This window comes from Pelecanus crispus, chromosome 12 (assembly GCF_030463565.1).
Source record: "Pelecanus crispus isolate bPelCri1 chromosome 12, bPelCri1.pri, whole genome shotgun sequence".
Lineage (NCBI taxonomy): Eukaryota > Metazoa > Chordata > Aves > Pelecaniformes > Pelecanidae > Pelecanus > Pelecanus crispus.
Genome location: NC_134654.1, coordinates 2996363 through 3019468, shown reverse-complemented (window position 1 = coordinate 3019468; position 23106 = coordinate 2996363). Strand labels below are relative to the sequence as shown.

The 23106-nt window shown below is 37.1% G+C and overlaps 1 protein-coding gene across 3 annotated transcripts in view; it reads left to right on the top strand.

Moving 5' to 3' along the window:
* USP32 (ubiquitin specific peptidase 32) overlaps positions 1-23106 on the top strand; it is an 82111-nt gene that overhangs the window by 34279 nt on the left and 24726 nt on the right. For 2 of the 3 annotated variants that reach the window (XM_075719473.1, XM_075719472.1), the window contains exons 5-13: positions 1324-1483; positions 12930-13061; positions 14562-14669; positions 15449-15564; positions 15955-16017; positions 17901-17984; positions 20752-20813; positions 20934-21036; positions 22832-23024. In XM_075719473.1, coding sequence (XP_075575588.1) covers positions 1324-1483; positions 12930-13061; positions 14562-14669; positions 15449-15564; positions 15955-16017; positions 17901-17984; positions 20752-20813; positions 20934-21036; positions 22832-23024 — 1021 coding nt within the window. The remainder of the gene's footprint in view (positions 1-1323; positions 1484-12929; positions 13062-14561; positions 14670-15448; positions 15565-15954; positions 16018-17900; positions 17985-20751; positions 20814-20933; positions 21037-22831; positions 23025-23106) is intronic. The other variant, XM_075719474.1, reaches the window with a different exon arrangement.

The window sequence follows — 23106 nt, the reverse complement described above, 5'->3', positions numbered from 1 at the left end:
AGGGATGAAGGATCAGAAACAGTGTTGGTAAGAGGAAGGTTAGGTAGTCAGTAGTGTGGATATATACAAATTAAACTGGTGATGGACCAGCAATGTTGCATCTTGACTTCCTTGAGTTATAACCGTGTGGAAGTCTATGATAGTAGCCAAACGTATTGGGGTATTTCTGCATGTATTTGTTGGAGAAAAATGTAACACTCTTTAGTCTAGGAAAAAGAGGCATAAAAAGAGTGAGTATCTGGAACCTGAAATAATCCATTACAACTGGAATATGAAGCAAATGTTTTAGCAGCAGTGGTGATTAACAATTTGAGCAACCTGGCAAAGAAAGTAGTGGATTTTCAGTTTTGTGCAGTTGGCAGTTGCAGGTAGTCCGTGGCCAAATGCAAATTGCTGGATTCTGTAGAGGTGTAATTCAGTGAAGTTTAATGGTCTGTGATAGTCGGGAAGTTTAAATAATCAATGACTTGAAACCTCTTTCACTTTTCAGACCCCTGTTTATTTCCCATGGAGATTAGGATCTCCACATAATGAGTTTGTCTACTGATAATAGGTTTGCTTTTATTTTAGCTAGTTTTGTAGGTCCTGCAGAAATTAGTCTGCTGATCCCTATGGTTTCGTGGCCACAGCTTGGAAACCATTCAACTAAATGGTTTAAACAGCCTCTCCAGCATTTAAACTCTGTGAATCTGTATTTTTTTATGTATTCCTGAACAGGCAGTTCCATGAGACATCCAGCAAGGCAGACTGAGTTAGGAGATACAGTGGATGTCATGTTACATGTATGCTCCAAAGTGGGTTTTGGTCAACAGAGGCAAAAAAAAACAACAAAAAAAAAAAAGACTTGCTACTGCAGTGACTGATCATCAGTTATTCACAAATCTAATTTTTCTATGTTAAGTGTTTGTATACTTGCACGGATATAACAGAATGTTTATGATTTTATAGCACCTGTTATTTGGCACATGAGAGCTTTTATCTATCATAATACATTTAAATTCATAAAAATAACCTCTGTTATTTTGAGTTGTAAGTAACCATTTTTATTCTAATCCCCTTAACCTGAGGTTCAGAGTAAATGACTTTCCAAAGGCCACATTGAGTAGGTGGTTGAAATGCAGAGGGAGCTGAGGCGTCTTAATTTCCCTCTCAGTGCTGTATTTTGGAATGAAATGGAAAAACAGGCATGGCTCCAAAGAAAAAATTATTTCAGTACTTATCTTTTTAGGAGATTGTCCCAATTCTTGTTCATACAGCTAGATGGTTCCTGTTTACTGGTACTGAGAAAGAAAAACAGCTCACATTTTCTTATATTTCTTACAGGGTGAAAAGGTAAACTATGAGAAGTTCAGGGTTTGGCTACTGCACAACAAAGATGCTTTCACGTTTTCCCGTTGGCTGCTGTCCGGAGGTGTGTATGTGACACTCACTGATGATAGTGATACCCCTACCTTCTATCAAACCCTGGCTGGAGTCACACACTGTGAGTAAACAATGCTCGTTATTATATGCATTTTTAAAACTTCGAGACTTCACAGACATAAACTGTTGCCTTGCTGTAGTTGTTCATTAAATCTCACTACTCTGAGATACACGCAGCTCTGTTCAGTGAGATAAATTTCTTCTCCGTGCTAATTTCTTCTCTGCTTTTTGTGCTGTGACATGTAAATCATTTTTATGTACAAGGACACAGTGGGTTATTATTTTTAAGAGATAACAATAGTGAGATTACAACACTTCTTATAGCAGAAGTTTGTTACCAAGCAAATTTAAAAAAAAATAAAAAGGAAAATGTCTTCTCTTTGACAAATACATTTATCTGAAGTGACTTAACATTAATACTGGTTTTATATTTGGTCTTTCAGATACAGTGGATTGTAAAACTATTGAGACACTTGTGACAATAATGCTCATTTCAAAAATAAGTATTACCTCTTAATTTGCTTTCTGCAGTGAAATAAGTAATATTCCTGGCATGTGATACAGTCAGGGAGCTAAATTAACTAGAGAGAAGCCTCCTCAGGATTTGCATTTAGGAATAATCTCCAAAGAACAAATGCTTCCTTATATCTATGTTAATGTAAAAGAAGGAGCAGCTGTTTTTTAAATTAAATGTAAAAACAAAAGACTGATAAATTATACTTGATGTGCAAGTATAATGTAAGGATACATTACAGTAAAGCATCTAAGGGACTGTGGTATCCCTAGGAGGAGGGTGTTTGCTGTTGAGATGTCAGTGATTCGGGAAATCTGGTTGTGTTTTACATACTCTCACAGATTTTTTTGTTGTTGTTGTTGATGTGAGCATGTCATTTAATCTCTTTAATGGGTGGGTTACTTGAATAAAGCAACATACAGTTTTTTTCTCTTGGTTTTAAATACGAGCATTGAAATTTTGTTCTGATTATCTGAAATGAAAATGCATGATAAAATTAGAAGTTTATAGACAGGTAATTTATTTGCATTACAAAAGAAACTGCAGTAGACATTGAGGTTACAGGAGACCACCAAATACTCTGAAGTCTTAATAGACAAGGTAGAGAAAGAGGCGTGCTAAAAAAGAAAAGCCTATTAGAATTTGCTAGTCTTCAGCCCTGGAAAAAAATCTCTCAAGCTGTATCAAACTGAGATCTGCCATGCATCCGACATTATCAGGTCTCCTTTGCCCTAAGCGTAGTTTAACCCCAGCTGGCAACCAATCCCCACACAGCCGCTCGCTCACTCCCCCCCGGTGGGATGGCGAAGAGAATCGGAAGAGTAAAAGTGAGAAAACTCAGGGGTTGAGATAAAGACGCTTTAATAAGTAAAACAAAAGCCACGGACGCAAGCAAAGGAAACCAAGGAATTAATTCCCTGCTTCCCGTGGGCAGGCAGGTGTTCAGCCATCTCCGGGAAAGCAGGGCTCCAGCACGCGTAATGGTTGCTTGGGAAGACAAACGGCATCACTCCGAACGTGCCCCCCTTCCTCCTTTCCCCCCAGCTCTATGTGCTGAGCGTGATGCCGTACGGTGCGGGACATCCCTTGGGTCAGCTGGGGTCGGCTGTCCCGGCTGTGTCCCCTGTGAGAGGCAGAAAAGGCCTTGACTGTGTGTCAGCACTGCTCAGCAATAGCGAAACCATCCCTGGGTTATCAGCGCTGTTCCCAGCACACATCCAAACCACAGCCCCATCCTAGCGACTGGGAAGAGAATTAACTCTGCCCCAGCCAAAACCAGCACAACAGCTTTACCCCAGGCCTCTGGATGTTACCTCAGAGCTTACTTTGATTTTTTTTTTTTTTTTTCCCATGGTTTGAAATTGAAATTTTCTCCAAACAATTTTTACTGTGCTTTTTGTGGAAAGTTTATTTATACTGAAACTGAGGTTTATAATAAAAAAACCCTAGTGTTTTAATTGATTTTATTTCATATTTTATATTGTTCTCACTTCTTCTGTTTTTGATATACCTGTTACTGTTTACCATCTGCAGCCAGGCCCTCAAATGTATTCCCAGCTATTTCAGATGTGCAAAATCAATGATTCAAGAAAGAAATGGGCTTTAGACTGAAGAACATAATATTCTACTTTAGCCAGCCCACACCTATGTTCTTGTATCAAGAAGAAAGTCTTCTTTTCTTCAGCTTACAGACCAAGAGATTTTTTTGTTTTTTTTAAACAAAAAATTAGAGAATTTAAGACTGAAGTGCTGTAATTAAAAACAAAATTAAGGAGACTGGATGAGAAGCATATTAGAAAAAAATGAATGGGGACAAAATTTGTTTTGATTGTTGGAGAAGATTTGTTCAGGTGATTCCATGTTATATTTGTTTCTACTGTAGTAGTTACCTTTTTTTTCCTTTTCATTTTGTAGAGAGAATATCATCTTCTCAAATTTTTCAACTTTTGGCTTAACAGAATCCCCATTACTTAATCAGGCTCTGTCAAATCAAATTGCCTCAAGTACCTCAGTTTACATTTGAGCCTTTTTGATTGCAAGGACCTATCAACTAATCACGGTGCCTCTGCTACCGTTGCAGCCCTATAATCCTTTCCTGAGCATGCCTTCTGCAGGAGCATAGTCTGTTTTCTATTTAATGACTATTGTCCCCTCTAACGTCCAGTTACCTCTTCGACATCTTCAGCTCTACAGTCTCAAATCTTGGCTTAATTGCTACTGTGTATATTGACTCCTTCATGAAGCAACTGTCTTGCTTTCTTGTTTAAATTTACATATCATAGACTCAGTGATCCTACCTCAGCATAGCCATCACCTTCGTTGAAATTTCAGTCTTGAAATCAGCTCAGTCTGCCTCTTAGAAAGGTGTCTCTTGTAATTCCTTATATTTTAAGGTTAGAACTTCAAGTAATATTCCTGTATTTGGTTTTAATCTCTGTGTGATCAAGTTGGTTTATAATAATTTCAAAACACTCCTGTGCATTGCGGCATCTGATACTGTAAAACAAATTACAGAAGGAAGTGTTTAGTGTTCTTTCTTTCCTAGGAAACATGCATGCGTGGTTGCTCTTTTACGTGTGCTAGTTTGTACGGCTACATGTTTTGTTGGAGAAGTTAACTGGATTTTTTTAAGCCTCGTGAAATAATGTTTGCAGAGTTTTGGGTCTTTAAACACAACCTATGTTCTCAGGGGCAAAAAAAATAACTTCTGAAAAAAATTTAATTTCTGTTGCTATATATTGCATCAGAGTACTGAGAAATCCAGTGTTTTCTAGCAGTTGGTGGTGGTCTCCGTTTCTTTTCTGACAGCTTACTTTTAGAAGCCGTTGGCTGAGTGTAAGGTAGAACTGAGTGAAAAATTAATTTTCCATTGTTAGGATTAAAAAGCTGAAATAAAATATTTGAGAGTGTTTGAAGTTATTATTGAATCTTCAAGTACGTGTCGGATCTGGGGTCAAGCTTTTCGTTGTATTCCAGGAAACTGTAGCTTACATGTATTTCTGAATCAGTAAAATGTTTCAAACTGCATACTGGCCACAGGCTCAGTATGCTTAACTAAATTTGGAAAGCTCATATGACAGTTATGTTTGGACCTCTAGATAAAATGAAATTTTACTGTATTTTTGGTATTTTCCAGTTAAATGTTGTAATAAGAAAAAACAGAAAATAGTTGTGGCATGTTACGATGTCTGCAGCCCGGTATCTTTCACTTGACAGAAGTGGAAAACTGGCAGGAATTTAAGATAGTAGGAAGATGAACGGGTGAACTAACGTGCTGGTGAACTAACCAGCCTCCCCCAGGTCTGGGCAAATACTTTATAATGTATCCAATTATTTCCCTTGTGATTTGAGACAGTATAGGAATCTCATACAACAGACGCAAAAGTAAGGAAAATATGAGTGCTTGAGCACTTGGAATTAGTTGCAGTAAAGTATGAATACTTGGGGCTTGGCTGTTTGGGTTTTTAAGTTTAATAATTGCGGTCTAATCGGGTCAATCTAAAGAATAGAAAATTTAGTACAGAAGCATTCCTAACACAGCTGAATGTGTAAAACAGTAAGAGCTGTTATGACAGTTCCTTTTCTCTTTCTCTTGTTTTTAATACTTTTATCTAGGATAATGGTGGCCTTTTGGGAGAACAAGTAACTGAAATAATGTTTAGTAAACCTGGGCAAACACTGTTGGCAGAATACCACAAAAGAGGGAAAGGTTTTAAAATTTCTTCTGCTGAAGAATGAAAACTAATTTGTGAAACTTGCTAGTGCAATTACAAATTTCTCACCTGGCTGCTGGACTCTGGCTGGGTTGCAGCGCACCCTCTCCTGGCTCAAGCTTCAGAACCTCCTACCAAGCCTCACCTTCTCTCACAGTGTGCTTCCCATTAAACATCTTGAATAATATGTCAGAGACATGAAAAATTGCAGTGATAAAAATAGTGAAAGTTATTAACATTGATTTAGAAACAGACAGCGAACATTTTATTGCAAAGCATCGGTGACTCCATTTAAATTTGCTTAATGAGCCAAGCTATCAGGGAAACAAAGGAATTCTAATTTTTCATTTGTAAATAACATTTATTTTGGTATGCAGATGACTTTAATTATATTTCTCAACACATAATTAGAAATGAAATTTTAAAGTTACAGGAAGTTGAACACACTCACTGCTTTTAATCAAATTTTGTTCCATTTCACTTAAATCATAAATGTGAATCACTTCATTTGAAAGCTACCAAAATAACTTAAGTTTCTCTTGGACCTTTGTTCCCAAAAACCGGTTTCGGGGATACCCGAGTACTGACCTACCAGCAGTAGTTTGGATTTTCTCAGTTTTGTAGTACGATTGGGTACCGTTTGTTTGTTTTAAACGCTCATACTGAATAGGACTGCAGTGGAGCATGTAAATCAAAGATAAATCCTGTCAGGGACTACTACTAGCACTAAAATTCTCTGTAGGGGAATGTTCCCCTAAATCATTGTACGTCCTTAGTAATTACAAATTAAACACCTAATCTTCTCTGGTACTCTAAGTCCAAATGCCGTATTTCAATAATACCACAGTTCTCGGCTGCTGGAGGATGTCATTTTGCTGCCTGCCCTGGCTGGTTTGCACTCCTGTAAAGATCAGAACGGAACTGCCTCCATCCTACCTGCAAAGTACAGCTTTCCGTGGCTTAGTCTGGCAGGCAGACGTACGGGAGCGTGAGACACGTGGAAGGGTCTCCTGTCGCACCAAGTGCGGACCCTGGGGCTCACTGTATCATTCCTTTCATAAGATACTGAGGCTTATTGGGTTTATTTTTTTTAACTCTCCAGTTGGGGAAAATTATTCCAGTACATCATCTACATGTATTTGTGAGCAGTTTATGTCTTAATTTTCTGTCAACATTGCCCTTGGTTTCAGCCAGTCTCTGCTCTCCTTCCTTTTTACCATCCGGTATAAATGCAAGTGACACTGATGTTTCTTCTTGACCTTTTTGTCAAAGTAAAGTGAGCTCAGTTCAGGTCCGTGTCAGACCAGGTGCCTCCATCCCCTGTTCCGTCTCAGACTTGGGTGACACATTGCTGTCACACTGACTCCAGGTGAGACCTCGCTGGTTTCCTTCATTTGGCTGGAAATATTTCTTCTGCAGTATAGGTGGTGGTTGCCTTTTTTGTGACTGTGTCATTTTGGTGTATCTTAGTGTCATGTGATGGGCTTGCATACCCAGGTTTTCAGTCCTTTTCCACGGGGAGAACACTGCCATTTATCAGAGGGGTTACTGGTTTCAAACTGACAGACCATGTAATTTGTACTACTTTGTTAGCCAGTTCTTGTGTCACTGAGTTCTTATTAAATAGCATCCTAATTCTACTTCGAATTGAAGAGTCTCTTTTCTGTCATCAGAAGAATTTATTGAAATGCTCCTGCTTTTTCTGACAGCTCTTACGTCCTGAGATGCAATAAGACAGTGTGTAATCAGTATAATAATTATATTTTAACACGTACAGTTATTGCTAATTTTACATAATGAATGAGAGAAGCCCTGGATAACCAGACAGCGCGGTTGAAATGGAAGAGTGAGTTTTTGAAACAGCAAAAAATTGAAACTGAATGTTGTGGAATTAACCTCTTGTGTCAGAGATGGTTTTGTAAACTTGTAGGGCTTTATGGTAAGATGAAGATGTGAGTCTATAAAAGGAAAGTGAAATGAAGTGATCACTTAACTTTGCTCACATTAAAAGGCTGTCTGGATCTTAAATACGTGTTCTGTAGCTTGCCCACTTCACTTATGGTACCTGCTTTTGAACCACTATCTCCTAATGATGTATGGAAGGCCACTAGATGACAGTTCTGAAGGTTTTGGATTTATTAAAGGTGCCTTTAAGAGCATATGTCATTCTGTGCTATTTTCTTCCAAGTGTGTGAACGCTGGTGCTTTGAGAGGAATTGTAGTGTTTAGTATCTCTTCTGTATGGGTTCCAATCTGAAGGCAGTGATACACTATATTCTGCTAGATAAACGCCTGGATAGTCGCATCTGACACGCACAAGGATATTGGTTCAAGCCATAATATTCCCTTCTCTGTGTGTCCATTTTTCAATTAGGGAAAAAAAAAAATGAAAGTATTACAGCAGACTAGGCCAATAAGAAAAAGCCTCAGTGTCACGTAATCTGCATCTTGCCACTTTGTGATCCTCTTAGTTCCCAGGCTATTTTATGCCTTGCGAAGCAGCGCTCTGTGCCCAGGTCCCAGAGCCTTCTCTGTGTTAATTTGAAAGCAACAAACAAGTGTGTTTAGTCAGAAATAGTTTGGTGTTCGGTCATTTGGTGCCTGGTTCTGACTCGGACGTGCGATGAAGAGCTCGCTCTGCGACTGGGGACTGGGTTTTGCATGGAGGATATCATGGTAAACACTAAACCAAACCAAGTTTCAGTTAAAATGTTGGGAATATGGTATGCTTCTACTGCTGTGAACCAGAGAGGATTGTACCAATAGGTGGGTAAAAATTAAAGTTTTAAAATGTATTGAAATACTTAGTTAATTCTGGTTGTATAAAGGATTGTAACAAATAGTGCCTGAAATGAAAATATGTTTTTAAATTTTTTCTAAGACAAAACATTATTCATGGCTTGCTACCTATGTAATATTTAAGAAGGGCATACATTTCATGGAAATGGCACTAAAATGGAAGATGCTTTTTTTAGTGTTTATCACTGTCATGCAACCTGACTGTCAATCGCAGCGTGGCAGCTCGTTTTAAATTAACTCATTTTTAGTAGATTTACAGCTTCTCAGATGCATATTTTTGCTGAAATTGTTTACCTGTTCTTCCCTTACAATATGAAGACTGGAGCTTGAGGTGTACTTGGCATTATCATTCCTCTGATTATACTTGTCTAATTCTTAGAGAATTGAACTAAGAAACACTTTTCATAATTTTACAGATCTGAAAGTTTTTCATATTTTTAATGGACAAGTGTGATGAGGGAGACATACAATGGTAGTAAACTGGTAGCATATGGTTAAATTTCACAGATGCATAATATCTCCATGTGATCTCAAATAATTGTATCATGAATTAAATAGACAAAAATGAATACTTACTTGGCCTAGAAAGCCAGTCTGTTCTGGTGTTTTGGACTATATTATATATATAAGATACATTTTTAAAAATAATCATAAGTTATTTAAAATTTGAACTACTGAATGAAAGCCCAGTTCACGCTTCCTGATGTGATTTGAACAGGCATTAGGAAAAAAATTTTATACTTTGAAAAGGTAAAATCCTTTATCTATATAAAACCTTTTTAGAATGTGGCATTTTTTTTCATACACATTAGTATGTTTGATAGTAAGTGCAGTCTGCTTTTATCATGCTTCATTTAAACTTCAATAACAAGTATGATTATATGTATATATCACAAATTGCAAGAGATTTCTTTTAGTTTACATAAGGAATGTATGAGGAATAGATGGTGCACTACGTATCCTGAGACTGATTTACAAGATTATCTGCAAAAAAAAATCACTCTGGAGAAATCAAATTATGTAACAGCTGGCTTCTCAACTGCAGAGTTAAACTTTCACATGTGCTGTAATCCAATAAATCCTGCTGTGTTTTATGTAAGTGAAACTACTGCAGTGGGCTACAATTCATTGTTACTGTGAAAGAAAAATACTCTTTTGTCATGTTTTTACTTGTATTCAACCTCAGTTGTGTAGGTCTAAGCAGTACAAACAATGTTATTTACTACTTTGTCGGTTTTACTTTCTAAAATGTTTGGATCTTCTGAGGGAAGTCAATACACTGGACCTGCCTTGGCTATAATATCAGTGTAGCACTTAGCTAATACTTGTCAGCTATTCTTTTGAAGATGATTATTTGAAAATTCTTTGTCTTTTAAATAACCACGTAATTTTAACCACTGCTTGACAGAAATGCGGGTAAGGTGCTTTCTGATAACTTTTCTGAGGTTAAAATAATAAAGCAATAAAGTTAGCACTGTAGAAACTATGTGTGAAGTAGAATTTAAAACATGGAGTACAACTACCTTCTGCAATAGGTATTTGAGAGTGTTTTATTTCTCCAAAGAACCTATCTTTCAGTTCTTAATTACTAAAGATAAGTAATGCACCTGCCAGTGAAAGCAGGTTTCTGCAGATTTACTCTTCATTAAAGACAATGTGAGCTTCCGCATGTTTTTTGAATATTCTTCGTGTTGCATCATTTCAAGAATGAAGTGCAGCTAGCACATTTGTTATTCTTCCTAGTCACAAAGGTAGATTAAAAGGAAACAAAGTGATTTACATGCTCATGCTGGAGAGAGTTAACATAATGCTTTTGTATTTGCTAATGAGAGCAATAATCTGTATGTGCAGTTCTTCTAAATGACAGTACAAACTTGCCCTTTATGTGCAGTATAATAGTACTGTGATTCTCTTCATGTACTTAAGGTTCTGTCTCATAAAGTGGCTTATACCTTTCATTTGTTGTTTTGCTTTTTGTTTATTTCTGTTCTTGAAACTCCGCGAATATACTTTTTCTTGTATTTCCTGCAGAATACTGGTACTCTGGTCCTAACGTCATGTCATGCGAGCTCTTTCTTATCGGTACTGTAGCACTGTGATGCCTGTAGAGGCAACAAGATTGAGGGAAAGTGTATTTTATGTGGTAGATTTTCTCTCATCTGTTGATACGCTGACCGTTGTGGGGCAGGTATGTTGTTAAATCATGAAGACATCCCTGTATTTCTTGGAACATACCAGATGCAGTTCTACATCACTTGACTGGTCTGCTTAGGATCATGAAGCTGCTTACATCTGTGGCAGTCCTAAGCACCTGTGATATTTCTGTAGGCTGATCTTCAAAGAAATAACTACTCTGTTTCTCTTTCTTGATTTCTACTGGAATAACATTCCTTTATATCTTTAGATTACTGCTTCCTCATGTGTTGGGGACAGACTTTTTAGTAGGGCCTGTAGCGATAGGACAAGGGGTAATGGTTTTAAACTAAAAGAGAGTCGATTCAGACTAGATGTAAGGAAGAAATCTTTTATGACGAGGGTTGCCCAGAGAGGTGGTGGATGCCCCATCCCTAGAAACATTCAAGGTCAGGTTGGACGGGGCTCTGAGCAACCTGATCTGGTTGAAGATGCCCCTGCTCACTGCAGGGGGGTTGGGCTGGATGATCTCTAAAGGTCAAATGATTCTATGATTACAACACAACTAGGAGCCAGGAGATGGTGAGCCAGAGAAGGGAATTGATCCATCCAGGAAGGAGGGGGAGAGGAGAAAGGAAGTCGGGTTAGTTTTTCTTCTGGGTGGGTTCTCCTGTCTCACTTACTGTGTAAATGCACAATAGCTGATAGCAATGCAAGTGAGGAGCTGCAGCACCGCCTGGGCTTAAGGGGGAAGGTAAACTTTGTTCAGCCTGAAGTTACGGTAGCTGAATGGGACCCTGGAGCTGCAGCTTCGGTGCGGGTGTTCTGCGTGCTAGTACATGCTCTGTCTAGTGACTGTGCTGGATGTGCAGGGGAAAAGGAGGACATGTTTCCACTGATGTTACTTTTCTAGTTTGACTGTCTAAAAATATTTTACGGGAAAATGGAAAGCCCTTCCACTCCTCCAACTCTACTTTAGATATTAATCTTTTGTTAAAATTTTTCCAAACTTTCTGCTGATGAGGGTAAGGTATTGTGTAGTTTTCGGTGCGTTATATGATGTGCCTGCTGGGTAGTTACAACTAGTTCATGCTTATTGGAGGTTACCTAAGTTACTATTCTGATTCAATTACTGCTCCTAATTACAGAAATAGGAAAAGAAATCAGTAAAATTTCAATTTGACTTACAACTGTTTTTAGGTCTCTTCTGTTCTTAAGCCTTGCAGGATTATTATTGTTTCTGTAGACTAAACCAGGCCAAATAGCTCAAGTTAAACCTATTAGAAAGCTGGCGTGGATTTAAAGACTCAGAACCATCTGGGAATGGGATCACACGTAGTGGTTCTTAATATAGACAGCTTTGTCATTACATATCTATTTGAGAACCAATTAATTTGCACTGACCTAAAGCAGTGTTGTGACACACTTGCATATGTAAAAAGGTTAAAAGTATTGTTGAGCAGAAACTTAATATTTTATAGATATATTTAATTTCAGGGATAAAACATAAGGAGACCAGCGTTTGTATATAATGTCTTGAAAGAAAACACAAGTTCTTCCTCAACTATTTTTATTCACCTTTTCCTAGCACCTTGTTTTACTCATTATTGGTTTGGAAGTTTGGGATTTTTTCCCCTTCTTTAAATTAGCTTGTAAGTTCATCCATATAAAGTGTCTTCTAGGTTTGTATAATCACTCCCCAGTGTTGACTGGGTTTCTAAGTGCATCTATAGTATAAGTAGTAAATTGAAACAAACTGGTTTATATTTGGAAAAAATTAATGCTGGGATACAGTGTTTAAATGTTACATTAAAATTTAGCTTTATTACTGTTTAAGAAGGCTAAAAATTTCAAATAGGAATTTTTGAAGAGCAGCCAAATACTAAAATTTTCTTTTCCTATAAAAATTCTGGGATTTTTTTTTTTTTAAATGCTACTTTGCATCCTTTTAGAGGATTTAAATAGTGGGTACCTTGGGAAGATAAGATATTGCACATATAATCTACGTGTTCAACTCGCCAAGAAGAAATATGTGAAAATGAAGAGACTGCTGGAGCCTTTAGCAGTGGGAAAAATGCATTTCTGTATTTCTAAACACTTGTGATGATGTGTTATTGATGTTGAACTCCTAGATGGTGAATAGGTAAGATGATTCTGTAGATGAAGAAGGTAAAATAAGACCTTTATTTCTCTACTGCTCGTATTTTTTATATGCAGAAGTCAGGCATAAAAAAACTAACATAATTTCTCTTTGTGAAAAAATAATGCTGCATTTTTATTTGGTGCTGAAATCTAACATTGTCTAGATATTACCGAAAATTTCTTCTGTTTTTTTGTTGGTTATGCAGTGGAAGAGTCTGACATCATCGATCTCGAAAAACGATACTGGCTGCTAAAAGCTCAATCAAGAACTGGACGTTTTGATTTAGAAACATTTGCCCCCTTAGTTTCCCCTCCTATTCATCCATCTCTGAGTGAAGGTATGGAACTTTGATCAAACGTGTGAGGAAGTGATGTGCTGTGGTGTTCAGTACTTGATGGTCTACTGACATACAAATTTTATGGCTTTACAAGCGGGCCTATTTTAAAATGTATTTTAGGCTTAAATTACAGAGATTCATTCCACTGAGTTCAGAGTGTTTGAAAATGAGAAAAGATGCCTGAGAAATACCTATTTGTTGGGAAATCCAGAATGATGAAGGAAGTGGTGCTTCTGCGTGTTGCATTCTTATTAGATGTCAGGAAATATGTCAGACTTTATGTGTAATGCGCCCTGTAGTTGCTTAAAATTTTTCCTTGGGTTCCTTAAGATTCTGTAATGGCAAAACATAGTGCTGTCCCTGAATGAGATAAAATAGAAGACCATTTTTAAACTGACAAATGTGAGTTTCATCTATTAAATGACAATTCAGCATGCAAGTCAGAAGTTGTATCATGCATTCAATGAAACAGTCTTCCCTAATAGTGTAAGTTAAGGAAGATTTTCTTCAGAAGACTTGGTCAGAAGATTTGTGTGTTGCAATGCAGATGTTAATAACCAAGCTGGTCTTTCAAGTTGAAGCCTCTCTGGTAATAACTGGAGGTTGCAATTATCTAATTGTCATTTACTGCACAACATAAGGACATTAAGTAACATTCTACTTACATGCTAGTTTTTGTCTAGAGTCCTCGAGTGACAATTTTTTATCACCAAATGGTCGGCTTTACTGACAAGTGGCAGCTGTAAACAGAAAATGGGAAATTCATCTGCAGTGGTTGTAAGCTGTTAAAACACCAGAACTTATGTTCAATTCAGTAGGGATGAATCCCCACATCCTTTTGCTCGTAAGGGTGTTTTATCTACTTAGTGATATAAATTTACACAGCTGCTATGGGGAAACTTGAATGGTTTCTGGTCATTCTATATGTCTTCTGTGGATAGTGCAACTGAGATAAAACACTGGGATAAAAAAAGTTATACGTGCTGAATGAATAGAACTCTTAAATCCTCTGAAGGCCAGTGACTAAAACTCTTAACTCGCTTAGGGCCAAATTTGCAATGGTATTCAGTGATTTTCATAGGAGTTTCTGTCAGGCACTTCGGAAAAGCCAAAGCATTTGGTGTCTGAGTACCTTTACTATTTTGGTCCTGTAGCTTTTGTGAAAATGCTTGTCCTGACCGTACTGGTTTAGATGCACACTCTATAAATCAGTCATTACACGGAAGGCATGAGAATAAGGCTACTGTTCAGAATTCTTGATTTGCTCCCCACTGTGCCCCTGGCTTTGTCTAGCCATACATGAGTGATCTAATTCACCTCTAAAATGGTCTTAGTAGTGCTTAATTATCTTTATTACACTTAGTAAGAATTAGTTATAATCATAAGCGTTTGTACTTCTCCTTGCAAATGTTAACCATTAACCCTTCATGTAAATGCTAAGTATGATTGTCAGCTGTTTCAGCCAGATGCTGTAACAGGAGATGCTTTTGTGGTTTGCAGGTTTGTTTAATGCTTTTGACGAAAACCGAGACAATCACATAGATTTTAAAGAAATTTCCTGTGGGCTCTCAGCATGTTGCAGGGGACCCTTGGCAGAAAGACAGAAGTGTAAGTATGCAAAATGTTAACTATGAATTTTAGAGAAGTTTTTCAGTTTGAGCAATGAAGCGTTGTTGTTTCCACCTTTTTAGAAATTCTTTCCACTGAACAAGTGTGTGTCTGTGAAAGGTGACGACTTTAGAAGTTAAAAAATTAAAGCAATTTTAAATAGCAAGGCTTCCTTTTATAAATGGTGATTAAACCTAATGCTGTATATTTTGTAGCTTATCCATAGCTTCATACAGATTTTCAGCCTGTTTGGGGGGAAAAAAAAATATATTTCAGAAGTTATTTTGCAGTGTTCTGCATTATGATGCAGAAGTGTGTATCTCCATATAGAAAGTGCAAACACCTACTTATTATGTATCATATAAAATGAATGTCCTATTTGATGGTCTTGTGGTAAATAGCATGTTCTGGCTTGTTTACTGTCCAGTTTTCAGCTGGCTCCCTGCAAGGTTCTTGTGTTTTGAAATACCTTTGTTCCATACTTTTCCAAAGCCATATTGCTGCAACTTAAAAGCTATCATTCACTGGAAATTTCTGGATGCACATATGTTCCCTGCTATGTCACATCAGAAAACACAGCACAGAATTGCAGGAATCTCGATTTCAGTTTATTAAACACAGCTGCTCCATTTCCTCACTACCACACATGCATCCTGCCTCATCAAAACTGTCAGCACTAAATCATGTTCTTGTGACTCTGCAGACTTACATTCTGCAAGAAAAAAAAAAATAGTTGTTGAGTAGTTCTAACATAGAAAAGTAATTTCCTTTTTTCTCAGTTTGCTTCAAGGTTTTTGACATTGACCGGGATGGTGTGCTGTCTCGCACTGAACTTAAAGAAATGGTGGTTGCACTTTTAGAGGTCTGGAAAGATAACCGTACTGATAAAATACCTGTAAGTTATATTGGGTTTTTATGCATTTGCTTCTGTTTCTTAAAGTCAACCTTCAAAAGCAGGAATGTGAATGTCGTGTGAACATGGTTTCAGTGAAGTACAGGCTTACTTGAACTACCTTAGCTGAGGGGTATTGATAACTGGATGTAACTTACCTTGCATAACTTTGACCTGCCCTTAACCAAAGCAGAATGATTTGGCTATGATGTATGCTGTTTCATGTAAAGAAACCTTAGGTACAGAAGTACAGCTGTCTGGAAGCACTCAGTTGCGAATTACATAGAGGTATCATCGATATTTCTTACAGTTATATTTTTATTCTGAATGCAAGCAGCCCCAGAGAGTGCTGTGAGAATTTAACTCTGTTTTCTAATCTTTTTGTTTGTTAAGGAATTGGACATGGATTTGTCTGAAATTGTAGAAGATATTTTGAATATGCATGATACCACAAAGGTAGGAATTTGCTGTTCTTTCCTTATCATTTTTATACCCTAGTATCTTCAGTTTGTTTATAAGAAAGAAAGTAAAATCTTGTGCTTTCTTTAAAGCAGAGATGTGTCAAATCACCTCTTTCAAGAAATGCCAGTTTTCCATTAAAATTTTCCACGTTGTTCTGTGAGAGAAGGAACATGTTTGAATTTTATAAGCCATTTTTATACATGAAACTAAACCAAAAATACATAACCAGATGAAATTAATTTGAAGCGTATACAGTTTGCAAGGCTTTGCTATGCATAATTAATACCAGTTTTAAATCTGATCCTTGACTTATGTTCTGGAGAAATTGTTCTTTTGTTTCATGTTAAAAATGATCTAATGAAAAAGGGGTAGTGCGTTAGTGTATCTCATATTTTATGCTATGTAATGACACATCCTCCTCCTATGCTGGAACAGAACTGTATTAATTCACTAGAATAGTAACTTACTCATTATCATTATCAAACTACTTTGTTTGCAATAGCATTATGTACAAGTGAACTATATATGACGATATTGTTTCAGAGCTGAGTATCCACGAAACTATGGAGGCATCTGTCATGACCATCGTGACACATAGCAAAAAGTCTTAGTAGTTTATGTTGTGCTTTATAGTTAGCTGTGTGTAAACCTTTAATTATGTTCTTGCTTTTTTGAGATAGGCACTATCATCTGCAAACAACATAGGGGAAGTTGTTTCCATTATTTCATCCGTTGCTTCACTAATTAGGAGTTGTCTCTGGAAACTATAAATAATTAAAAAACCATCCCTATAAAGAATGTCTAGAAATGCTTAATTACTTGTTTGAATAGTTGTCTTGCCTGCTTGTACTCCAACAAAGCGGTGGGCAAATATTTTATTGTAATTCTTTCGTTACCAAAACAGTAAAAAATACAGATTCAGTGAGGTCTTTCTTTCATCCTTCGACATTTTTATTGCTTGCTTTTTTAAAAAGGGTGGTTTATAAGCAAGTGTATAGCAGTCTTGTTTCCACAAAGAGTTAAAAAAGAAGACTAAGTCTTCAGAATATCTTTCGTCGTTGCATCATGAGTGTAGTGCTGGAAAGAGCCGATGGTGCAGTAATTACATAAATCACTTAACCTCTCTTCGTATGTTAGCTTTGACCTGTGTGAACTCTGGAGAAAATGGTCTGTAAGAAGAGGTGGAGTAACTGCCACTGCTGTAAAAATGGCTATGAATTATATTACAATATAAAAAATTCAGATTGATCCTATCACTGAATTGTTGAAAATCAGAAGGTCCTCTGACATTGGTCAGTGTTATGCTACTGTGACTTTGCAAGTGATTAAGAATTAATAGGACTTGTGTTGTAAGGGAAGATCATAAGGACTTGATGATGCAAAATAGTTTTTCCCAACCCACAGAGGAAGATGGTAGGTTTCTGAATGGATGCAAGTATCTATATGTGCAGAGCTTATTTGGACAATCAGTCTCAGATCGTCTTAGGCTTGTTTGGTTTCCTACAAAGTGATTGCCCTGACCAGTCACATACCGCTTCTGCTGGTTTCACACTTTGAGAAAGTATGACTACTGCAGTTGAGCATGAATATGAAATCTGAATGACAGAGAGCAGGAGCAAAGGTTACATGCTGTGCATGGTTTGTCCTCTGTACTCTCAAAGCTTTTTGGTTCTCTAGGTTGCATATGTTATGCTAAAACTAGATTTTTCTTCTTTCATTGGATCAAATTTTAGTATCAGAGTGGTAGATGCTAATTTTTATCAAATCACTGGCTTTGTTAATGCCTGGTATGACACATTTAATGAGCATTTTAATAGAAATAGGTTAATGGTTTGATGTTTTTTCCTTCCACTTCCCTTCTCCTCCCTTTAACTAAGCTTGGACACCTCACTCTGGAGGACTACCAGATATGGAGCGTGAAGAGCGCACTTGCCAATGAATTTTTAAATCTACTCTTTCAGGTATGTTTAGAGGAAATTTAAACTTGAAAATGATAGTAATTAACTCACGAGCTTTTTGCGTGGCCACAAAGTGCAGCATCAGCATTTGTGTCAACATGCTTACAGTTTTGTCTATTGCAGTAAGTTATGTGTCTTTGTAGTTTGCATTACCTTGACAGAATGATTCTCTATTTGGTTATTATTCTTTTCAGTGTATGGAGATGCCTAAAGCATAATTTGTTAAAATGAATGTAGTGTACTGTTTATAAAATGAAAAGAAATTTCAAGTGTATCAGCAGTTATATTTTCCATTAGAAAAAGTCTGTGTTCTTAAACAGTTCTTCTTGCAAATCTCTGCCAAGAAAGTGACACAGGAAATGAGAAAAGGTATTGCTAACTCTTTACAACCACTTTCCCTTTACATTTTCTGTTAAGGCTGTCTAAGGAACCTTTCATTGCTTTCTTAATGGAGCAGTCCTTGAAAGCTGTGATATCATATCACTATTGTGTTGCAGAAGCTGAGGATTAAGCATGTACTGAATTTGTTTTTAATTGAGCTTGAACTAGGTTTTTATAAATCCTTAAAACGGTCATATTTTAGCGCTGGCTCACTTTGTGCGAAAATAACCCCCTAAGAGTATTTTCGTTCACTGCAGTTTGTTCCTTACCCATTTTCTGTAGAGGTTGATACTTTGAATTTAAATAATAATAATAATCCTAATGGAGCCTTGAAGATTTGCCCTAATTTAGTATTCACCTCCAGCACTGTATGACAGTCTCAGCTCTTCCAGGGAGGGCTGGGGAGAGTCAGTGGACTCCATTCTCATCTTACGAGTGAAGCTTAATCAGTTACCGGGTCAGATTGTAGCAGAAAAATATTTCATCAGAAAGAAGCAGTGTGGTTTTTAAAAAAAATATTTGTTGTGAGAGGCTACCTGAATAGCATACTACTGATTCTCCTGTTTGTGACCCTAGACAACTCTATAAATTGCATTTTGAACTATACTTTTCCAAGAACTTCATGGGGACTGAGTGAGGGTATTCTGAGGCCATCAGCTACACCACAGCTGAAAAGCATAAAGTCAGAAAGTTCTGCAAATTCTTTTTATCTTGAATTGCATCAGGTTTTGCTTACATTGCAACCTTCTCAGGAAGGGCTGTCTTTATTCTTGGACCGTATAGCATCAAATATCCTATCATAACTTAATATTGATTAACTAACAAATACCTATGCAATATTGAGGTAGAATGAATGAACAATTAATAAATTTGTCTTGATTACACATCACAGTTGTTACATATTGCTTGTTGGAGGTCTCATTTACAATATTTTTACTCCTGACAAAGTTGCTACATTCGCATTTTAGTTTTTTATTTTGATTTCCTTTGGTAACTTTGTCATATGAGGCACCCTCGCCTCATGCTGCAGGCTCAACAACATACTTGCGCAGGACAGAGTCTGCCATTGATTTGCCTGGGCATTTATTTGAACTGTCATGAGCTTGTGTGTCTCATCTGCAGACAGAAAAGCTAAGTAGTCTGAGTGGAGCGCCTTGGAAAACTTCACAACAAATCGGTTTGTTTGCAGCGGGGTTAGTTTATATGAAGAATCTGATACTAGCACAGCGTTACATGAGTTTAAAAAGAAACATCAGAGCCAGCTGTGTTGCGAGTGCTGGAAAATCTGTTGCTTCCCGGCAGCTAATGGTCTTTGTTTTATTCAGAATGTGAAATGGTCTCTCATGCTGCAATATAAATTTAAATAAGATATCTCACCAGTCATTAGAAATCTCCAGCTGAGATGCAAATTGATAGCCTCAAAAGAGACATAAGGAAAAGGCTATAAATCATGTTATGAGTAGCAAGCAATTTGAAAACCGTCTTGGAGAAGAGACAGCTGACCCTCCTCCCTGCAATGGGAAACAAAGACTCCTGCAGAGTCTGTTTCCCTCCGCTCATCACTCCCTGCCGCATGCCCTGTGGCTGGAGAGCTGCTGCGAGGAACCAGCCAGAGATGTCACTGCAGCCAAGGCCGGGGTGGTTTTACTAGGAAGCGAGGAGTACAATATTAGCCGTCTGCGACTGCTGTCTTGTACTCGGAATAAAACCCCACCCAAACCCAGTAGCCATCTAGGGGATGGTGCCTTTTTCGTCTGTGTTTGTTTCCAAAAAAAGAGGAAAAAAAGGGGGGCAAAAGAAAAAAAAAAAAAAATCAGACATTCAGAGGATGCTCTACAATTTTGCGAGCGTTTTCAGTGGTGACTGGTTGGTTGGACTGCTTTAAACTTCTCCCTCGGTCTCTCCTGTGCTCATTTCTTTTCAGTCCCCTATATAACCACTTCTCCCATTTTTCTCCTTCCTTTTTTTTTTTTTTTAAACCTTTGGCTTATGCTCTTCCGACAGCTTGCATTCTCCCAGTTCCTCATTCCCTCTCTCCAGTACCTATAGACATCTTAACTTCTTGTATATCCAGTCCATGTGAGTTACTGTGATCTTTCATAGCATGTGCTTCAGACATGAAAACAATGAAAATTTATTTTCTGGTCACCTTAAATTGTCTTGGGGCATTTGACGTTCTTGGGTTTTGTCTTAACAGTGGGAAAAGGTTGTGAATCTCATAGCTCAAAATACTTCTTTTTTTAGTGATGTGTTCAATTCTAGGTAATCTTGCTACATAATTAAAAAGAATTTTCTGAAGAGTCCCATTAGAGTTGTTCTTTTCTTTCATTTACCTAATGCTTGTTTCATAGTGGTGTAGTACTTAATAAGAATTACTTTCTTTTTCCAGGTGTGTCATATAGTTTTGGGGCTACGACCTGCCACTCCAGAAGAGGAAGGACAGATTATTAGGTACGTGTTTTGCTCGGAATCTTAAATGGGTTTCCAAATCACTTTTCAGTATTTTCAAAAGAAGGGCTTTAATTTCCCTGTTTCAACTAATACTTCACGTTGTTCATTCTTTATGTGCAGAGGCTGGTTAGAAAGAGAAAGCAGGTATGGCCTTCAGCCAGGGCACAACTGGTTCCTTATTGCAATGCCGTGGTGGCACCAGTGGAAAGAATATGTCAAATACGTAAGTGTAATAATAATGTATACCGAGTAAGTGATTTCTGTGTATTCGTGAATGTGTTGACAAAAAAAGAGTGGGGAGCAAATGACTGCTTAACCAATAATACTTGAAATTAAGCATCTCCTGTCTCTTAGTGGAAAATAAGTCACATGGTGAGCTTTTCACTATAATTTCATTAAACTGTCACTTCTTTCTGTACTTTGTTTCATCATGATTCCTGCGTGTCAAAATACTTTTCTGAATAAAAACATACTCTCACAATAGTACTTCTCTTAAGTCTTTTGATCCATTTGATAATAAAGCTACCTGGTTTGGTTTTGACTTTGCTTGGGCCACAAATACAATACACACTGTGCATTTTCCGGACAAATAGAGGAGGGAATTGGTATAATTTGAGTTAAAGGCAATGATGAAGAGTATTCCAGTACTTGATGGTGATCAAAGGAGTCTTGCTAAAACCTTATAGTTGCAGGGTGCTCTTTAATACCCTCCAACTAAAATATTCAAGTTAAACGATCACTATGAATTTTACAAAAGAAAGCATATTTCATAAAATTAAATTTAATAAAATTTAATTGAGGCGGAGACAAATATTCTTTGCTGGTTGCACAACCAAGAATGTAAAATAAGTGAAATAAACCATTTCTTAAAAGAGTTTCATATACTGATAAGTAATCATATTAGTATTTGAGTTGTTTTAGGAATACAAATAGGTAAAATATTCAGAAAACTGCAATGTATGCATTAACTAACCATGTAATTACAGTTACTCTTTGTGCACAATGAATTGGACAAATGATGGCTTAAATGCCTGAAATACTAGGTAATTTGATCCTTCTCATAGTATAAGTACTCAGATGTGCACAAGATTTCATACCTAATCCTTTGCATAATAGCACAATGCCATTAGTCACTCTGTCTACCTCTTGAGCGAAGAGAACACTCAGAATTTCCGTGAAACTCTATAAATGGTTATGGTAATTCCAACGTACGTTTTAGTCTTACTTTTATACTTTTAGCTTTACTGCACAGTTTTGTTACTTGACAAGATATTATGCTTAGTGATGTGATAAATAGGGGACAACATAAAACACTTTTTCCAGTGTTGTTACAATGATGTTCATTGCATGGATTTTCCTTTTTCCTCTCTAAGGCTCAGTTAATTCCCTTTTTCTTCTGTTTTCTCATTTATTGATGTTTCTTGTTGTGACTGGTGCTCTAAATTGCATAGGATTCTTCTTACATCTTGCTGTAGTGGATTGGCAAGTTGAGCTTTTGGGAGATGCAGGTTTTTTTCCCCATCTTTATGTTGCCTAAGAGTGAGCCAGATTGCCTTTGCAGTGCTGTTTCTCCAAAGGAAACAAAGGAACTTTGTTTCAAAACAAAGTTAGGGAAGACTAAAATGTTGCAGGTTTGAGGAAAGAACATTTTTTTGTTCTTATGCTTGCTGTTCTTATTTAACCATATGAAATTCAACAAGGACAAATCTTCAAATATTTATAGTCTGTAATTATAGCTATCGAAAATGGTTGTCTTTTCATATATCTAGATAGAGGAAATAATTCTGATATTTCACAATTTTTATATTGTGCCAAAGAGTTTATTCGATTGGTTTAACAATTTTGGCTGTTTCTGCAGATTTTTCATCAGTAGATCCAGAAAGTATTTTTTTTTCTGTAAAGCTCATTGTGATATGCAGAAGTCACACAGCTGTGAATGTTGGTGATTGATTTGGCTGATGCTAAATGTCTTTGATATTGGCTTATAATTAACTTTTCTACTTGCCTACCAATTTTAGGATGCAAACCCTGTTGTGATAGAGCCTTCATCTGTCTTGAGTGGAGGTAAGAATTCACTCATAGCTGCTGCAACCAATACTTCAGAACAGGGAGAAGACAAAATGGGAGGTCTTAATTACTTCAGTGCAACAGAAGAAAAGTTTTCAGATAATATTTCTACTGCATCAGAAGCCTCAGAGACTACTAGCAGCAGTAAGCATAACATCTTATTTCCTTGGAGGTTTAATGTAGAACAGGTTTTGAGAAAACTAGATTCTGCATGGATTCCTCCAGG